At 47.2% G+C, this 19,686-nt stretch overlaps 1 protein-coding gene across 1 annotated transcript in view; it reads left to right on the top strand.

The window, feature by feature from the left end:
* LOC140398329 (parathyroid hormone/parathyroid hormone-related peptide receptor-like) overlaps positions 1-19,686 on the top strand; it is a 275,848-nt gene that overhangs the window by 109,871 nt on the left and 146,291 nt on the right. Inside the window, exons 8-9 of the mRNA XM_072486901.1 lie at positions 572-638; positions 6,185-6,279. Coding sequence (XP_072343002.1) covers positions 572-638; positions 6,185-6,279 — 162 coding nt within the window. The remainder of the gene's footprint in view (positions 1-571; positions 639-6,184; positions 6,280-19,686) is intronic.

Genomic DNA, 19,686 nt, shown 5'->3' with positions numbered 1-19,686 from the left:
ACCAGATTATTCAAATAACACTGTTGTAACATTAAGAAGATTTACAAGATGTAGGAAACCTCCAAATAGATTGAATCTGTAAATCTAGCATTAGTTCTAGCATTGTTGACATGCTGTATAGTACTGTAAATAAGAAAATGTATAGCCAACATTTTTCTCAAAGAAAGGGGGATGTGACATTGTACAAATGTACAGCATGCAAAGAGTTAAAGTTATGTTAAACCTAGCCACTAGAGGGAGCTAAGGGACAGTACTATAAATTGCACTAGCTCTTAAGCTAAGGGGAGGAGATTAGACTGGAGCTGAAGAACATAAGATTCATAGTATATTGCAGAGTTAGTTAAGATATAATAGTTATAATTAGTAGATAGAGATAGTATTAGAGAGTGTAGTTTAATTCTTACATGTATGTTTGCTACTCAGAATAAGTGTCAAACTCAAATTTAGTAGTCTTAATAAAATTAGTTTAGTTCTTCAAAAGAGCTTTGTATATCTTTATGATCACTACACCTTCCATCCTGGAAAGCCCTCACAAAGATCACCACAGAAACCTCCTTCTTCTCTTTTTCAGCTGTTGGGACCTAAGTGCTGGAAGCTTGAAGTGGATTTTCCAGGTTCCCATTCTCACTGCCGTTGTGGTAAGTGAGGGGTTGCTTTGCAATGCGATTCTGGTTCAGGAAGGGAAGCAGTAATGGTCAGCAAGTAAACAGTTCAGCAATGGAGCAAAACCAATTGCCAATAACCTTAAACATAGCAGGAAAACAAAAAGACTTTCTTTCTTTCAAACGTTTCTGTAAGCATCAGGCCCTGTTTTTATCAGCTTCTCCACCTGCCTCCCCTCCTACCCCGACGGTGGGATAGTGACCGACAGGAATCTATTCCTGATGGGAAAGGGATCCACAGGGTCTAATTCCTGATGGGATAGGGGTCTGCAGGACCTGATTCCTGATGGGATAAGGGTCCACAGGGATTGATTCCCGACAGCACAGGGATCTACAGGGACTAATTCCCGACAGCAGAGGGATCCACAGGGATTGATTCCTGACAGGACAAGAATCTACAGGGAATAATTTCTGGTGAAATAGAGATCCTCAGGAAGTGATTCATGATGGGATAGGGATCCACAGGAAGTGATTCATGATGGGATAGGGATGCATAGGGAGTAATTTCTGATTGGTTAGGGATCCACAGAATCTGATTCTCAATGCAATACGGGTCCACAGGGACTGATTCCCGATAAGATAAGGATCCACTGGGAGTGATTCCTGTCCATATAGGAATCCACAGGATTGTCTGATTCCTAATGTGTTTGTGATCTACAAATGCAGATTCCTGTTAGGATAGGAAAGAGATTGGAACACAGGATTTCTAAGGCAGTAATCCCAAGATTACCCCCAGTGCCACATGGCAATGAGTATAGAAATAGGAGGATTGAGCAAATGAACAGGTGATGGGAGAGATAATGCAGGGGGGGGGGGGCTTTTAAATCTTGGGGGCACCGGGACCGGTTCTGGGATGATTAGGACCTGCACCAGGAACACGGCTTGCATCTTAGCAGGACCGGGACTAATAGTCATGTACAATTGAGAGCGATTTCAGATAGCAGAAATATAAAGCTGTAAAGCGAAGTAGAAAGTGATGAATGAGAATAGACTGCAGCAGTATTGGATGCCAGCATCAAATAGGGTCAAAATAATGTTTAAAAGGTAGAATTAAAGGCACTGTATCTGAATGAACACAACATTTGCAACAACTTAGGGGAATTGATGGCACAAAGATATGTTAATGGCTAATTGCCATTGCAGAGATATAGCTACAGGGTGACCAATGCTAAATTCAAGGGGTATTCAACATTTAGGAATGATGGACAAAAAGGAAAATGAGATGGGGTCGTGCTGTTAATAGAGGATGAGATCAGTACTTTAGTAAGATTGGTACATTTCTTAGATCAGAAAATCAAGAGGTAGAATCAGTTATAGGTGGAGCTATGAAACAGTAAAGTGCAGCAAACATTCATAGGTGTTGTTTATAGGTCATTGAACATCAGTGATGATGTAGGGCACTGTATAAATCAGGAAATTAGGGTGCACATAACAAGGATAATACAGTAATATTCATGGACTTCAATCTACAGATGGACTGGGTAAATCTAATTAGCACAAATGCTGTGGAGGATTATTACCTGGAGCGGTATGTTTAGGAACAAAGAACAAAAGAACAAAGAACAATACAGCACAGGAACAGGCCTTTCGGCCCTCCAAACCTACACCGATCACGAGTCCCATCTAGACCAACTGCCTGTATCCTTCTCTACCCCGTCTGTTCATGTGCCTAACGCGAAAAGTCTTAAAGGCCACTAACGTATCTGCCTCAATCACCTCACTTGGTAGTGCATTCCAGGCCACCACCACCCTCTGTGTAAAAAACATTCCCCGCACATCTCCACTGAACCTGTCCCCCCTCATCTTGAACTTGTGCCCCTTGTAATTGTCATTTCCGCCCTGGGGAAAAAGCCTCCAACTGTTCACCCTATCTACACCCCTAATAATTTTATATACTTCTATCAGGTCTCTCCTCAGTCTCTGTCTCTCTAGGGAGTGCAATCGCAGTTTATTTAATCTCTCCTCATAGCTAGTACCAGGCAACATCCTGGCAAACCTTTTCTCCAAAGCCTCCTCATCCTTCTGGTAGTGTGGTGACCAGAATTGGACACAGTATTCCAAATGTGGCCTAACCAACGTTCGATATAAGTGTAACATAATTTTAGAGCTTTTATACTCGATACCCTGTCCTATGAAGGCAAGCAAGCCATATGCTTTCTTTCCCACCATTTCCACCTGTGCCGCCACTTTTAAGGATCCGTGGACCTGCATGCCCCGATCTCTCTCTATCTCTGTGTTACTGATGGTTCTGCCATTTATTTTATAGCTCCCACCTGAATTGGATCTACCAAAATGCATCACCTCGCATTTGTCTGGGTTAAATTCCATCTGCCATTTCTCTGCCCAATTTTGCAGCCTATCTATATCCTGTTGTATTCTCTGACAATCTTCATCACTATGCGCAACTCCTGCAATCTTAGTATCATCCACAAACTCACTAATCAGACCCGCTACGTTTTCTTCCAAGTCATTTATACATATTACAAAGAACAGAGGTCCCAGTACTGATAGTTACAGACCTCCATTAGGAAAAATACTCTTCCACTGCTACCCTCTGTCTTCTATGGCCAAGCCAATTCTGAATCCATCCAGCTAGTTCACCCTTGACTCCCATGTGATTTAATCTTTTGCACCAGCCTGTCAAGAGGGACCTTATCGAATACTTTACTAAAGTCCATGTAGACAACATCCACAGACCTTCCCTCATCAATCATTTTTGTCACCTCCTCAAAATATTCAATTAAATTAGTGAGACATCACCTCGCGTACAAAACCACACTATCTGTTGCTAATAAGACCATTCATTTCCAAATGTGCACAGATCCTATCTCTGAGAATCTTTTCCAACAATTTTACTATCACTGACGTCAAGCTCACTGACCTATAATTACCCAGATTATCCTTGCAACCCTTCTTAAATAACAGTACAACATTGGCTATCCTCCAATCCTCTGGAATCCTCTGTTGCCAACGAGGACACAAAGATTTTTGTCAGAGGCCCAGCAATTTTATCTCTTGTCTCCCTCCGTAATCTGGGATAGATGACATCTGGCTCTGGGGATTTGTCGACCTAATGTTTTTTAACACACCTAACATTTCCTCCCTCGTAATAACGACTCTGTTGTGAAGTGCTTACACATCCCAACTAGACAACATGCTATTTTAAATCTAGTATTGTGCAATGAGAAAGGACCAATCAATAATCTTGTAAAATAATCTTTTGGGAAGAGTGACCATAATAAAATGGAATTTTCCATCAAGTTTGAAAGATGTAGCTCTATCCAAAACGAGGATCTTAAATCTAAATAAAGGAAGCTATGAAGGTATGAGGGAAAATTTGGCTGTGGTGGATTGAGAAACTACATTAAAAGGTATGATGGTAGGCGGGCAATGGTTAATATTTAAAGAATAAATACTTGGTTTACAACAAACAAACATTCCTTCAAGGCACAAAAACTCAAAGGAAAAGAAAATCAACCATGGCTAACAAAAGAAATTAAAGATTGTAGTAAATCAAATGAAAAGGATTGGGAACTTTTAGAATTCATCAAAAGAGGACTAAGAAATTGATAAAGAAAGGGAAAGAGAAAATGAGAATAAACTAGTGAGAAACTGAAAACTGGATTGGAAAAGCTTCTATAGGTGTGTAAAAAGGAAAAGGATTAGCCTAAAGACAAACATGTGTCTATTATAGGCAGAGTCAGGGTGGCACGGCAGCACAGTGGTTAGTACTGCTGCCTGACAGCACCAGGGATCCAGGTTCGATTCTGGCCTTGGGCCACTGTCTGTGTGGCGTTTGCACTTTCTCTCAGTGTCTGCGTGGGTTTCCTTCAGGTGCTCTCGTATCCTCTCACAGTCCAAAGATGTGTTGGTTAGGTAGATTGACCATGCTAAATTGCCCCTTAGTGTCCAAGGATGTGTAGGTAAGGTGGGGTAAGGGACAGGCCGGGGTGTGGGCCTAGGTAGGGTGCTCTTTTGGAGAGCCAGTGCAGACACGATGGGCTGAATAGCCTCTTTCTACACTGTAGGAACTCAATGATTCCATGATAAAGAAAGAAAGAGCAGAGAAACTAAAATACATTGTGTCTGTCTTCACAGAGAAAGGTCCACAAAAACCTCTCAGAAATACGCCAGGACCAAGGGACAAGTGAGAATGAGGAACTAAAAGAAATTAGCATTAGTAAGTTAGTACTGGAGAATTAAGTTGATACATCCCCTGCACCTGATGATTTAAAGCATTGAAAGAGGCAGCTGTAGAGATAGTAGATGCATCAATGATCATCTTTCAAAATTCGATCGATTCTGGAATTGTGCCTTCAGATTGGAAGGTAGCAAATGTAAAAAGATGGGATAGAGAACACAGAGAACTATAGACCTGACATCAACAGTAGGGAAAAGGGTAGAATCTAAAACAAAGGATGTGATAACTGAACACTTTGAAAATAATGATCTGATTGGGCAGAGTCTAAATGAATTTATGAAAGGGAAATCATGTTTCACTAACCAGTTGGAGTTTTTTGAGGATGTAACCAGCAGAATAGATAAGGGGGCGGGGGATAATAATAATAATCTTTATTGTCACAAGTAGGCTTACATTCACACTGCAATGAAGTTACTGTGAAAATCCCCTAGTCGCCACATTCCGGCACCTGTTCGGGTACACTGAGGGAGAATTCAGAATGTCTAATTCGCCTAACAGCACATCTTTCGGGACTTGTGGGAGGAAACCGGAGCACCCGGAGGAAACCCACGCAGACACTGGGAGAACGTGCAGACTCCGCACAGACAGTGACCCAGCGGGGAATCGAACCTGGGACCCTGGAGCTGTGAAGCAACTATGCTAACCACTGTGCTTTGGATTTTCGATAAGAGGGTAGTAAACAAAGTTAAAGCACATTGGATTGGAGCTCATATACGATTATGTATTGAGAATTGGTTAACTGACAGAAAACAGAGAGTAGGAATAAATAGGTAATTCTCAGGTTGGCAGGTTGTGGCTAGTGGGGTACTTTAACTATCAGTGCTCATGCCCCAGCTATTCACAATTTATGTCAGTGATTTGGGGACCAAATGTAATACTTCCAAGTTTTCTGATGACATTACACTTGGTGGGAATGAATGTGTGTTGTGAAGAGGGTGTGAATCTTTGGAATTTCCTACCTGAGAAGGCTGTAGAAACTCAATCATTGAATTTGATCAAGACAGAGATCATTAGATTTCATCACCAAGGGACATGGGGATAGTGTCAGAAAATGGCTTCAGGTGATGATCAGCCATGATCTCGTTCAATAGCGGAACAGCCTCGAGGGGCTGAATGGCCTCTCCTGTTCCTATGTTCCACAGATGTTGACTCCCAGTGGTGTAGGGATTGACAGGTACTGATCCTGGAGGAATAGGGATCCACTACAACAGAGACATAGACCCACATTTTGAAGAAACAACAGCCTATTAATAGGAGAAAGGTTTCAGAACTTATCTCCAAATCAGAGATATGAAGTGGCTCATTTTATTCTTTTTTCCAGCTGAATTTCTTCCTCTTCGTAAATATTGTCCGGGTCTTAGCATCAAAACTGTGGGAGACAAACACTGGAAAACTGGACCCACGACAACAATACAGGTGAGACCCTGTCGATAGAGACCATCGACCATGACCAATACATCACAGGGGTCTAAAAGAGATAAATCCACAAATAGTGGATGTAATGGTTTGATTTTCTAAAATTCTTTACATTCATATACGATTATGTATTGAGAATTGGTTAACTGACATAAAACAGAGAGTAGCACAATCCCAGTCTATGGGAAGTTTGCAAATGTAACACCCTTATTCAGGAAAGGAGGGAGAGAGAAAACTGATACCGACAGGCCAGTTAGCCAGACATCAATCATCAGGGCAATACATAGAACATACAGTGCAGAAGGAGGCTATTCGGCCCATCGAGTCTGCACCAACCCACTTAAGCCCTTACTTTCACCCTATCCCCATAATCCAATAACCCCTCCTAACCTTTTTGGGCATTAAGGGCAATTTGTCATGGCCAATCCATCTAACTTGCACAGCTTTGGACTGTGGGAGGAAACCGGAGAACCCGGAGGAAACCCATGCAGACACGGGGAGAACTAGCAGACTCCGCACAGACAGTGACCAAGCAGGGAATCAAACCTGGGACCCTGGCGCTGTGAAGCCACAGTGCTATCCACTTGTGCTACCATGCTGCCCTAATACAGGAATCTATTATTAGGGGAGGCTAACAATGCATTTAGAAAATTATAGTCTGACCAGATAGATTCATCATGGTTTTATGAAAGAGAAATTGTGTTTGAAAAAGTAAAGAGTTCTTTGAGGCTATAGCAAATAGAGTAGATAAAGGGGAACCAATAAATGTAGCATACTTGGATTTCTGAAAAGCATTTAATAATGTGCCATGCAGTTTAATACACAGGATAAGAGTTCATGGAGCTGGGTGTAATATGACTGGAAGTTTGGTTAATGAACAGGAAGTAGAGACTAAAGATAAACAGGGCATTCTCAAGTTGGCAGAATATGACTAGCGGAGGACCACGAGAATCGGTGCTGTGATTTCAACTATTTCCAATCTATATTAATGATTTGAATGAAGAAATAGTGAGTAATCTATCTTGGTTTTCTATCAATACAAAGCTTCGTTAGAATGTAAGCTATGAGGAGGATACAAAGAGGCTGAAAAGAGAAATAAACAGGTTCAGTGAATGGAAAACACGGTAGTAGATGGAATATAATATGGGGAAGGGTGAGGTTATTCACTTTGGTAGAGGGAATAGAGCAACAAAGTGCAGGATTCTCTGCCGGGCGACGGCGGAAACGGGAAACACGATTCGGCGGGAGATTCAGTGTCGGGTGAAAATTGAGGTTGGCACCGGGCGTCAAACAGAATGCTAAGCTCTGGTCCCTCAACAGTGGCGTGAATGCATACTGCACCACACACCGGGATGGGCATGCAATTTGTACAGCAAAGACATTTGGCATATCATTGACGGGCCCGACCCGGCTTTTTCCAGGCCTTCCGGGATATCGCCAGGAGGAATTACCGATGGTGAGGTTCACTTGTGGTATTTCAAATCGGGACACAGGCGCTGTGGCTTCTGAGGGCGCGGGTACAAACAGTGTCCAACATTGCTATAGTGTGCTGACAGTTGTGCCAGTAGATGGGTGGCATATGCCAGGGCCGGGGGTAGTTGCGGGGGTGGGCGGCTAGGAGGTGGGCCGTGGGGTTGGGGTGGCCGATGTCCGCCATTGCTGCAGCCTGCAAGGCAGCCATGCGGCTGCGCAAGTCATTGGCTGCCCACTGGGAACTTAGCGTCACGCGTTGCATGGGTGGCCCCCAGGCCATACCCCTAGGTACCCTCTGGCCCCAGCCAACCTATGGGTGTGCTCAACCAATGCCATCATCTTGGCTGGGATGCTTTAGAATTCCTCGAGTTCTATGCGGTGCTTGGTGCTCACCCAATAACGGGACCTGAACGCTCCGGGTCTGGCACCAATTTTGTCCACGTAGAACACTCGGGATTCAGTCCTGGCAGCAGCACTTAGTCTTTTAAATGGAGAATTCGGCCTAAAATACTTGCTAAAAGACATGGGGCTGGATTTTCCGTCGTCGGGATCCTCCGTTTAGCCGATAGCGCACTCACGATCAGGGATTTCCGGAAGGGGTGGGGGTGCCCAGAATGGATACCCGATTGGCCGGCTGTCGGGACGGTGAATCCCGCTGCTGGCGGGGGAGCGCCGCATCAGAAAACGGGATTCTCCATTCCTGAGACTAGGGCTGGATTTTCCGATTTTGAGACTAAGTGCGGACGCCGGCGTGGAAACCGCGGCGTTTTACGACAGAAAAAACGGCGCAACAGCTGCACCGATTCAGCCAATTTAAATGGGCTAGAACCATTACCATGTGGAACACAAACAATTCCAGCAAAACTGCGCCGGATTCACCGGGTCCGTGATTGGTGCACATGAAGCTTATATAGGAATGCCGCATCCGCACTTAAACGATCCATCCCCCACACACACCGTCCCAGCCAACAAAATGGCTGGGAGGAGGGCAGCTCCACGGTTAGGGATGCTGAGCTGGACACCGTCATGGATGCCCCTGGCCCGGGAAGAAGGTTGCCAGGTGTCGCTGTTCACCGTACCTGGGCGCAGGTGGCAGAGGCGGTCAGTGCCGTGGGCAACGTCGCCCAGACTGGCATGCAATGCAGGAAAAAACTCCATGACCTTCTCAGGGAGGCCAGGGTGAGTTGGCCGCTCCGTGCCTCTGGTACTAACCCTGCTACCCTCACACACCCGCAACCCGGCCCCTCCAGGGGGACGGTTGAACCTCCACCCTGCCCCACATGCCAGCGCCAAGGCCAGCCACCATGTCCGGGTGCTCTGACCACTGAGGCCACCATCAATCCAATCCCTGGGCTGCATGCGTCGGAACGTCTAATGGTTGTGCTGATTGTGGTTCCCCCCCCCACACCCCGCAGGAGAAGGCCGCGCACAACCGCCGGGAGCGGGTGAAGACCGAAGGAGGGCCACCAGAATTACGGTCCCTCACCGTGCCCGAGCAGAGGGTACTGGATTTGGTTGGCAGCCCGGAGGAAAGGGAGGTCGTCGAGGCGGAGTTCAGCGGCGGGCGAGGAAGTGAGACCCTGCTTAGTTGCGGATCCCCATGACACCTGTATGGCCCCCCCGCAACCCTGTCACCCCACACACCTCCACCCCCCTCAACCTGACCCCCTTCACCCATCGCATCCCTCAGCCCCCCAACCTCGCCCCCCCCCCCCCCTCACGTCCCCGGCCCGCTGTCTAATCATACATGCTGACTTGTCTTACAGGGACTGCCGGAGATGGGGCCGGCCCATCCGGTGCCCCCCGCCCCAGCCAGTGCCAGAACCGGTGCCCCCCGGATGGCAGAGCACCAATGGGGAGAGCAGCCCGAACTTCAGCCCTCTTTCCGAGACCCAGGACTCCCCAGAGCTCGGGTCAAAGAAGATCACGGACTTTCAGTCACAGCTGTCACCTGCACCCTCCACCATCCCAGAGACTATCACCTTGGTTGGGCACATTAGTGAAGAGGCTCCACGGACACTATCTGTTGTGCGCCACACATCACAACCGGTACAGCAGGTGGAGGTAGGAGCAGCCAAGGGGCCGGACAGTCGGAGGGCAGGCCAGTCCCAGGAGCCAGCTCTGTCCAGACGGTCGCGGTGCTTCTGGAACATCCATCCATAGTGCAGAAGGAGCCAGAGCCCCAAGGGCCACAAGAGGGCATCCAGCACCTGCATCGCAGCTGGAGGAGTCCATCCGCATGCAGGAGCAGGGGGTGACGGCGGGCATCCAGCACCTGCATCGCAGGTGGAGCAGTCCATCCGCATGCAGGAGCAGGGGGTGGTGCCGGTCATGCATGCCACCCAGGCCAACACTGCATGGGTGGCATCCTCAATGGAAGCTTTGGGGGCGACGGTTTCGGCTATGGATCAGCATGGGGCATTCTGTGCAGCCGGTGGCCAAGGCCCAAGACAGGACTGCCCTCTCACTGGCAGCCATGTGCCACAGGCACCTGAACACTGCAGCAGCGCTCATTAGCGTGGCCCAGTCACAGCAGGTCATGGGTGGAAACATCGGCGGCAATGCCCAGGCGGTGGCCGGCGTAGCGTAGACCCTGGTTGGGACCAGAGTAGGCCTCCAAGACTGGCAATGCTAGGTGCCGGGGGGGGGGGGGGGGGCCTCAGGGGATGGCTCTGCTTGCACCCCCGCCCAATGGAGTAGCCCGGGGGCCATCGGGCACCCCAAGGGAAGAGGAGGTGCTGGGTCCTGTGCCAGTGACTCCCGCAGGGGAGGTGTCAGAACACCGCAGAACCTCTGACTCCCCCCTCCTGTTCCTCATGCATCTGGTCGGCAGCAGGCAGAATAGGGTGGCACCACGCCCCCCCCCCCCCCCCCCGGACACCCGAGCAGCACCCTGGCCCATCCAGGCCAGGTTGTCACAGGAGACGCGTGCCCTTGTCGCAGGGTAGGAGTCACAGCAGGCTGCCTCCACTCTTGCAGTACAATCTGGGGAACCACCTAAGCATAGTTTTAGGGCCTGTAAGGCCAGAACGTTGGACACCAGTTAAGGTGGCATGGGCACAGGGCACAGTTCAGTTATGGGGGCTAAGGCAATCTCTGTAACTCTCCCGAACTCCCTACCATTAACTGACTAGGTCCTGCCCTGATTTGATCTACCAAAATGCATCACCTTACATTTATCCAAATTAAACTCCATCTGCCATTCATCAGCCCACCGGCCCAATTGGTCAAGTTCCTGTTGCAATCTTATATAACCTTCTTCACTATCCACTATGCCACCAATCTTGGTGTCATCTGCAAACTTACTAACCATGCCTCCTACATTCTCATCCAAATCATTAATATAAATAACAAATAACAGTGGACCCAACATCGATCCCTGAGGCACACCGCTGGTCACAGGCCTTCCGTTTGAAAAACAACCCTCCATTACCACCCTCTGGCTTTGGTCACCAAGCCAATTTTGTAGTCAAGTCCATGTTGAAATCAAGTCCATGGAGACAACGTCGACTGCACTGCCCTCATCTATCTTCTTGGTTCCCCCTTCAAAAAACTCAATCAAATTTGTGAGACATGACTTTCCCCTTACAAAGCCATGCTGACTTTCCCTAATTAGCCCTTGCCTATGTCATGAGAATGTTGCTTTTAGAAATGTTTGACTGCGCATGTTACTGCAGTGATGTCAGAGTGTGGGTGGAGCTGAGCTCTGGTTCTGCTTTATAGTTTCACTTTGAGAAAAGCTTGGGTGTGTCTGTGTCTTTTGATTTGGTTTTTCAGTGTGTTGCAGCTGAAGTCAGACAAAGCAGCTGTATTGTTGAGCTCTCTGCCATGAAGGACTATCTCTCAATCATTTGGTGAATTCAGAATTATAAATGTTTTCAGTATTGAATGTAAACTCTGGTGTGCTTATGTTTAAAGGTTTGTTAAGTCTTCTGGGTGTTAAAAGAACAGCATACAGGTTACTTAGTGTTGTATTCTTTGGGTGGTGTATTTGATTTACTGGGTGCCAAGATATTCACTGTTTGTTTTAAAAAAGGTTAACTTGAGTTCATAGAATAAACATTGTTTTGTTTTAAAAAAATACTGGTCCATTTTTGCTGTATTAATCCTGTAGAGTGGGCCGTGTGCTCCCCATACCACAATCTATGAAAAGGCGTGGGTCAGGTGAACTCCATGATACACTTTGGGCTTCTCTAAACCCTGACCCATAATAATTGGGGCCTCGAGGGGAATAAAAGTCAATCTATTGGATTGGCTCAGTGAATTTAAAGACAGTGAGGGGTGAGTATTTGTGGTTGCTCTTCAGGTGTGGTATTCTAGTTTAAGTGGGGTGTGTGTTGTGGACAATGGCTCTTTCAGAGGCTCAGAAGTTTTTGGGGGTGGAGACGGTCACATGCAGTACCTTACGGACAGAGACTAAAAGCAGACTGTTAGATTTGGCAAAAAACATTGCAGTTAACATTACCTGACAAAATGCGAAAAGATGAGGTAATTATGGTGGTGGCTAAGCATTTAAAGTTGCCTGAGATAGAGTTTGACTCATTGGAAATGGCAAAAATTCAGTTACAACTTAAACAAATGGAACATGAGAAAGAATTAAAGCAGCTTGAATACGAAAGAGATAGAGAGGAAAAAGAAAGAGAAAGGGAGATACAGATCAGGGAAAAAGATAAAGAGAGAGAGTTTGAACTTCAGAAAATGGCCATGAAACATGACAGTCAGTTAAAATTGGCAAGCATAAAGGGAAACGTACAGTTGGATGATAGTGATGAGGATAGTGAGAAAGAGCGTCTAAGTCGAAGGCGTGGTGGGGATCTATTTAAATATGTCCAAGCATTGCCAAGGTTTGATGAGAAGGAGGTAAAAACCTTTTACATTTCATTTGAGAAGGTAGCTAAACAAATGAAATGGCCACAGGACATGTGGGTATTACTGATTCAAACAAAGCTGGTAGGTAGGTCTAATGAAGTGTTTGCATCACTATCAGAGAAGGTATCTGAGTCGCATGAGGAGGTGAAAAAATCCATCTTAGGTGCATATGGACTAGTCCCTGAAGGCTACAGACAAAGGTTTAGAAATTTAAGGAAAGAATTTGGTCAAACATACATGGAGTTTGAAAGGCTCAAACAGATTAATTTTGATAGGTGAATAAGGGCTTTGAAAATAGACCAAACGTATGAAGCTCTCAGAGAAATTATACTTTTGGAGGAGTTTAAAAATTCAATTCCTAATGTAGTGAGAACTCATGTGCAAGAACAGAGGGTTAAAACTGCGAGATTGGCAGCAGAAATGGCAGATGATTATGAATTAGTTCATAAATCAAAGCTTGGTTTCCGACATACACGGAAGAGGAATCTGAGTGTATACCAGAGTGTTATTACCGTAAAAGTGATGTCTTGATGAGAAAATGGAGACCTTTACATATGCAGGTGGATGAAAAGTGGGCAGAATTTCATCAAGTAGTATTGCCAGTAGGGTATAGAAAGGAGATGTTGCGAGTTTCACATGAGGTACCAATGGGAGGTCATTTGGGAATAAGGAAAACTCAAGCTAAAATCCAGAAACATTTTTATTGGCCTGGACTACATAAAGATGTAGTTACATTTTGTCAATCATGTCAAGTGATAGGGAAACCTCAAGCAGTGATAAAACCAGCACCCTTAATACCCATTCCAACATTTGAGGAAACTTTTACAAGGGTCTTAATTGATTGCGTAGGACCGCTTCCGAAAACAAAAAGTGGGAATTAATATCTTTTGACGATAATGGATGTGTCTACTAGGTTTCCAGAGGCCATTCAAGTACGTAATATTACAGCTAAAAAGATTGTGGAGGAGTTACTTAAATTCCTTACTAGGTATGTACTACCCACAGAAATGCAATCGGAACAAGGATCAAATTTTACCTGAAAGTTATTCAAAGAAGTTATGGATAGCTTAGGAATAAAACAATTTAAATCAACTGCGTACCATCCAGAATCGCAGGGAGCATTAGAAAGATGGCATCAGACATTAAAGACAATGTTGAGGGCTTATTGTCAAGATTATCCAGAGGATTGGGATAAAGGAATTCCATTCGGACTGTTTGCAATTAGGGATGCACCTAATGAGTCTCCCAAATGTAGTCCTTTTGAATTATTTTTTGGTCATGAGGTAAGAGGACCACTTAAATTGATTAAGGAAAAATTAGTGAGTGAGAAATTGGAAATTACATTATTGGATTACGTGTCAAATTTTAGGGAACGATTAAATAGAGCAGGTGAATTGGCTAGACAACATTTGAAAGTTGCACAAAATGTGATGAAACGGGTCGCGGACAAGAAATCCAAAGTTTGTAGTTTTGCCAGTGGAGATAAAGTTTTAGTGTTGTTACCAGTGGGAGGTGAGCCTTTAAAAGCTAGGTTTTGTGGACCTTATCAGATTGAAAGGAAATTAAGTGAGGTGAATTATGTGGTAAAAACACCTGATAGAAGGAAGACTCACTGAGTGTGTCATGTGAATATGCATAAAAGGTATTTTGAAAGGGAAGGAGAGAAAAAGGAGGAGGTTTTAATGATTCTAACTCAAAGTGATGAACCAAATCCAGATGACTGTGAATTTGACATACCTCAAATTAAATTGGAAAATGAGGATGTTCTTAAAAATTAGGATAAATTGTTGAGTTACCTTCCAGAGGAAAAACGAACTGACCTGAAAGAGTTATTGATATCACATGTGCAAGTTTGGGGAGATAAATTGGGAAGTACTAAAATGGCTGTACATGATGTAGATGTGGGAAATGCTGTTCCAATCAAACAACATCCATATAGACTTAACCCTTTAAAATTGGCACAGTTCAACAAAGAGATTGAGAGTATGCTTAAAAATGGCATAATTGAAGTGGGTTGCATAGTGATGGTACCGAAACCAGACGGTACCCAACGGTTGTGTGTGGACTATTTAAAGGTTACTAGCAGGTACCTTTATCCGAAAGGGCGAAGGAGATTTCAGCTTTTGTGACTCCAGATGGTATATACCAATTCAAAGTTATGCCATTTGGCATGAAAAACACCCCAGCCACATTTCAACAGTTAACTAACAAAGTTGTTTCAGGATTACCCAATTGTGCGGTATACATCGACGATCTGGTAATTTTCAGCCAGACATGGAAAGAACATTTAAAACATCTGATGGAGTTATTTGATCGACTTCAGGAGGCGGCTTGGTGATAAACCTCGCCAAAAGTGAATTTGGAAAAGCCCAAGTCATTTTCCTTGAGGAGTTTCCGAAACCTCAAGACGATGGGAAATAATGCGATTTCTTGGCATGAGTGGATTTGATTGAACATTTGTCCAAAAGTTTTGTAGCGTGATTGCTCCACTGATGGACTTGCTTAAGAAACGTCGAAAATTTCAATGAACAGCGGACTTTGGACAGGCATTTGACTGCCTGAAAGCTGTGATAACCAATACCTCTGTGTTGGAGAATTGCAAGGGACTCTGTGATCAGATTGAACTAAAGTATCTGACTTTAAAGAGAAATGCCGAGGCATAGAGAAATGGACGGATCATGCAGAGACCTCCTTGTTCAAAGAGACTGTCAATCGAGAAGGATTCCAGTTGGAGGCAGAAGAACAAAAATGGACTATTATTATACCTGTTTGCGTGTGGTTTTTTTTGAAACGATAAAGTATATTTACTGTGTGCATTTCTTAAAGGATGGTGAAAAGGTGAAAAATGAAACCATCTTGAAATTGATGGGGGTTTTTTTCTTGGGGGGAGGTGTCATGAGAATGTCGCTTTAAGAAATGTTTGCTCATGTTACTGCAGTGATGTCAGAGTGTGGGTGGAGCTGAGCTCTGGCTCTGCTTTTTAGTTTCGCTGTGAGACAAAGCTTGGGTGTGCCTGTGTCTTTTGGTTTCGTGTTTCAGTGTGTTGCAGCTGAAGTCAGACAAGCAGCTGTACTGTTGATCTCTCTCTGCCACGAAGGACTATCTCTTAATCATTTGGTGAATTCAGAATTATAAATGTTTTCAGTATTGAATGTAAACTCTGATGTGCTTATGTTTAAAAGTTTGTTCAGTCTTCTGGGTGTTAAAAGAACAGCATACAGGTTACTCAGTGTTGTATTCTTTGGGGGGTGTATTTGATTTACTGGTTGCTAAGATATTCACTGTTTGTTTTAAAAAGGTTAACTTGAGTTCATAGAATAAACATTGTTTTGTTTTAAAAACATACTGATCCATTTCTGCTGTACCATAACTGTAGCGTGAGCCGTGTGCTCCCCATACCACAATCTATTAAAAGTTGTGGGTCAGGTGAACTCCATGATACACTTTGGGCTTCTCTAAACCCTGACCCATAACACCTGTTTAAATGCCTGTGGATCCTGTCTCTCAGAATACCTTCTAACAACTTACCCACTACAGAATTAAGGCTAACCGGTCTGTAGTTCCGAGGCTTATCCCTACAGCCCTTCTTAAATAAGGGTACATTTGCTACCCTCCAATCTTCAGGCACCCCTCCTGTGGTTGTCAATGATTCAAATATCTCAGCTAGGGGGCCGGCAATTTCCTCCTTAGCGTCCCACAACATCCTGGAATACATTTCATCATGTCCCGGGGATTGATCTATCTTGGTCCACTTTGAATACCTCCAGCACCTCCTTCTCTGTAATATGTACACTCCTCAAGACATCACTTTTTATTTCCCCAATTTCCCTAACAATTGTGTCTTTCTCAACAGTAAATACTGACGAGAAATATGAACTTAGGAATTCTCCCATTCCTTGTGGATCTGCACATAGATTACCTTGTTTACCCTTAAGAGGCCCTCACCTCTCCCTAATCACTCTTTTGCACTTTATGCCTACTGCTTTTACCCTGCGCGGTGAGCGACGCATTTACGCCAGTTTTGGTGCGCTGGAGCATCCCGATTTGGCATCAAACCGGGGCATACCGCGATTATGGCATCAGAAGTCATGTGGAACACAATCGATTCCAACCAGAAATGGTGCCGGATTCACCAGGTGTGCGATTGACACTCGGGGGGCTGACAATCTGCAGCCGCATATACACTTCATTCCCCACCCACACCAGCCCAGCCAACAAGATGGCAGCAAGACGCCTGGCCCCATGCTCACGGATGCCTAACTGGAGACCCTCCTGGATGCCGTGGAGAAGAGGCAGCTGACTCTGTACCCCTGCCCGGGGAAGGAGGCTGCCAGCCACCACCATCTGCCATGCCTGGGCGCAGGTGGCAGAGGCGGTCAGCACCGTGGGCAACACCATCCGGACTGGCCAGCAGTGCGGTAAAAAACTGCACGACCTCCTCAGGGCGACCAGGGTGAGCAGAAAGCACTGTGCCCCTGGCACCAATCCCCCCCCCCCCCCCCCCACATACAGCCGTAACCCTACCCCCCCCTTCAAACCGGAGGGTGGCCGAACCCCCACATTGCACTACATGCCGGCACTCATACCGGACGCCATGGCCAGGGGGTGCCCTGGCCACCAGCTACCCACCCCCTGGGCTACATGTGTCGGACTGTCTGACACTCTCGTTTTCTGTTTGCCGCCCCCCCCCCCCAACGCAGGAGAAGGGCGCTTAGAACCGCCGGGAGCGTGAAGATTGGAGGCCCCTCGCTGTGGCTGAGCAGAAGGCCCTGGACATGGCGGCCCAGAGGAAAGGGAGGTCACCGGGATAGAGGTCGGGCGCAGGTGAGGAAGTGAGACCCTGCGGAGTTGCGGTTCCCCGTGATATGTGTGTCAAACCACCCCCAGCACCCCCCCCCCACTACCCTCGCCCTCATCTTCACAGTCCCCCCCCCACCCCCCCACCACCCTTACTCTCCTTACCCTCATCCTCACCCCCACTCCCTCCTGGCCCGTGGTCTACTCACGCGCCTTGTCTTGCAGGCCGCCCATTTGGTGTCCCCCGCCCCCAGCCACTGCCACAGCTGGAGCACTGACTCTGAGTGCAGCTCGGACACCAGCCCTCCACCCGAGACGCGGGACACCCCGGACCTCGAGTCTGAGGTTGACACAGATTTCCTGTCACAGCTGTCTCCAATACTCTCCACTATCCCAGAGACACTCACCTTGGTTGGGCACTTTGGTGAAGAGGCTCCTGGGACACTCTTTGGTGCGCACCACATAGCTGCTCCGGTACAGCAGGTAGAGGTAGGAACACCCAAGGGGGTGGACGGTCGGACAGAACGACCCCAAAGGCTCGCTGCCGTCCAAACGGGTTTCTGGCTTCTGGAACGGACAGTCCCATCGATTGTGGAAATCATAGAATTTACAGTGCAGAAGGAGGCCATTCAGCCCATCGAACCTGGAAAGAGAACCCCACCTAACCCCACACCTTCACCCCAACCCCTTAACCCACCAACCCCACCCAAACCCTTTGGACACTAAGCGCAATTTAGCATGGCCAATCCATCTAATATGCAAATCTTTGGACTGTGGGAGGGAACCGGAGCACCCGGAGGAAACCCACACAGCCACGAGGAGAACGTGCAGACTCCGCACAGACAGTGACCCAAGCTGGAAATTGAACACGGGACCCTGGAGCTGTGAAGCAACTGTGCTAACCACTGTGCTACCATGCTGCGAGATGCAGCCACAGAGCTCGGGCCACAAGAGGGATTGTCGGGGAGCATCCAATACCTGCAGGTGCAGTTGGAGGAGCCCAACCACATGCAGGAGCAGGAGGTGGTACCGACCATGCGTGCCACACAGGCCAACACCGCACGGCTCGCGGTGGAGGCATTGGTGGCGACAGTTTTGGCTATGGATCAGCATGTCCAAGGCCTGGGGCATTCTGTGCAGGTGCTGGCCGAGGCCCAGAACAGGGTTGCTGCCTCACAGGACATTGCAGTGGCGCTCCTGAGCATGGCCCAGTCACAGCAAGCCATGGCTGGAAACGTTGGCGGCATTGCCCAGGCACTGGCTGACGTGAGGCAGACACAGAGGGAGGTGGCCCAGTCCCAGAGTGAGATGGCGCAGTCACTGGCTGATGTGACACAAACCCAGAAGGTGGTGGCACAGATAATGGGTGATGTGGCGCATTCCCAGATGGAGATGGTCCACTCCCTGTGCCCCATGGCCGCCAGCATGCAGACCCTGATAGAGACCAGAGCGGGTCTCCTGGACTGGCAGCGCCAGGTGGCAGAGGAGCCTCAGGGGTTAGCGCTGCTCGCACCCCTGTCCCATGGAGCAGCACGGGGGCCATCAAGCACCGCGAGGGAGGAGGAGATGATGGGGCCCGTGCCGGTGAACCCTGCAGAGGAGATGCCGCAACACTGCAGCACCTCAGATCCCATCCCCACGCCCCAGTGCAACTGGTGGGCAGCAGGCAAAACAGGACGGCACCAGGTGATTAAGAAGGCAAATGGAATTTTGTCCTTCATTGCTGGAGGGATGGAGTTTAAGACTAGGGAGGTTATGCTGTGATAATCCATCAATAACTCCAGAAGCGATATTGGATGACAATTGAAGGCTTTATTGGACTAGATGTTTCCCCAGCAGCGCAGGCACAGAATGCAGGACTCTTATATTCCGCCTTACTGGGGAGAACTCGTCGATGACGGTGAGGAAGTAGGCGGCCCCTTATATACGTCTCCCAGGTGGGTGGAGCTGGAGGCGGAGTTCCCCAGGGTTCCAAGCCCGGTCTTAAAGGAGACACCAACATACATGTTGATACGGGTACAGTAATACAGTAATCGTTCATCACACTGGGGAACAAGATGGCGGCGCCCGGGGCCCGCACATGGCTGGGGAAAAAGAAGATGGCGGCGCCCGCGGCCCGCACATGGCCCGTGGAGAGAGTTGTGGTGGCGGCCCCAGTTCGCCCCCGGAGACAGAGGCGACCGCCCGGGCCTGGCATACTGCCACGAAATGACCCTTTTTGCCACAACCTTTGCAGGTGGAGGAGCAGGCCGGGCAGCGTTACCGGGG

Source organism: Scyliorhinus torazame, chromosome 21 (assembly GCF_047496885.1).
Source record: "Scyliorhinus torazame isolate Kashiwa2021f chromosome 21, sScyTor2.1, whole genome shotgun sequence".
Classification (NCBI taxonomy): Eukaryota; Metazoa; Chordata; class Chondrichthyes; order Carcharhiniformes; family Scyliorhinidae; genus Scyliorhinus; species Scyliorhinus torazame.
This window is presented reverse-complemented; position numbering and strand designations above follow the sequence as displayed.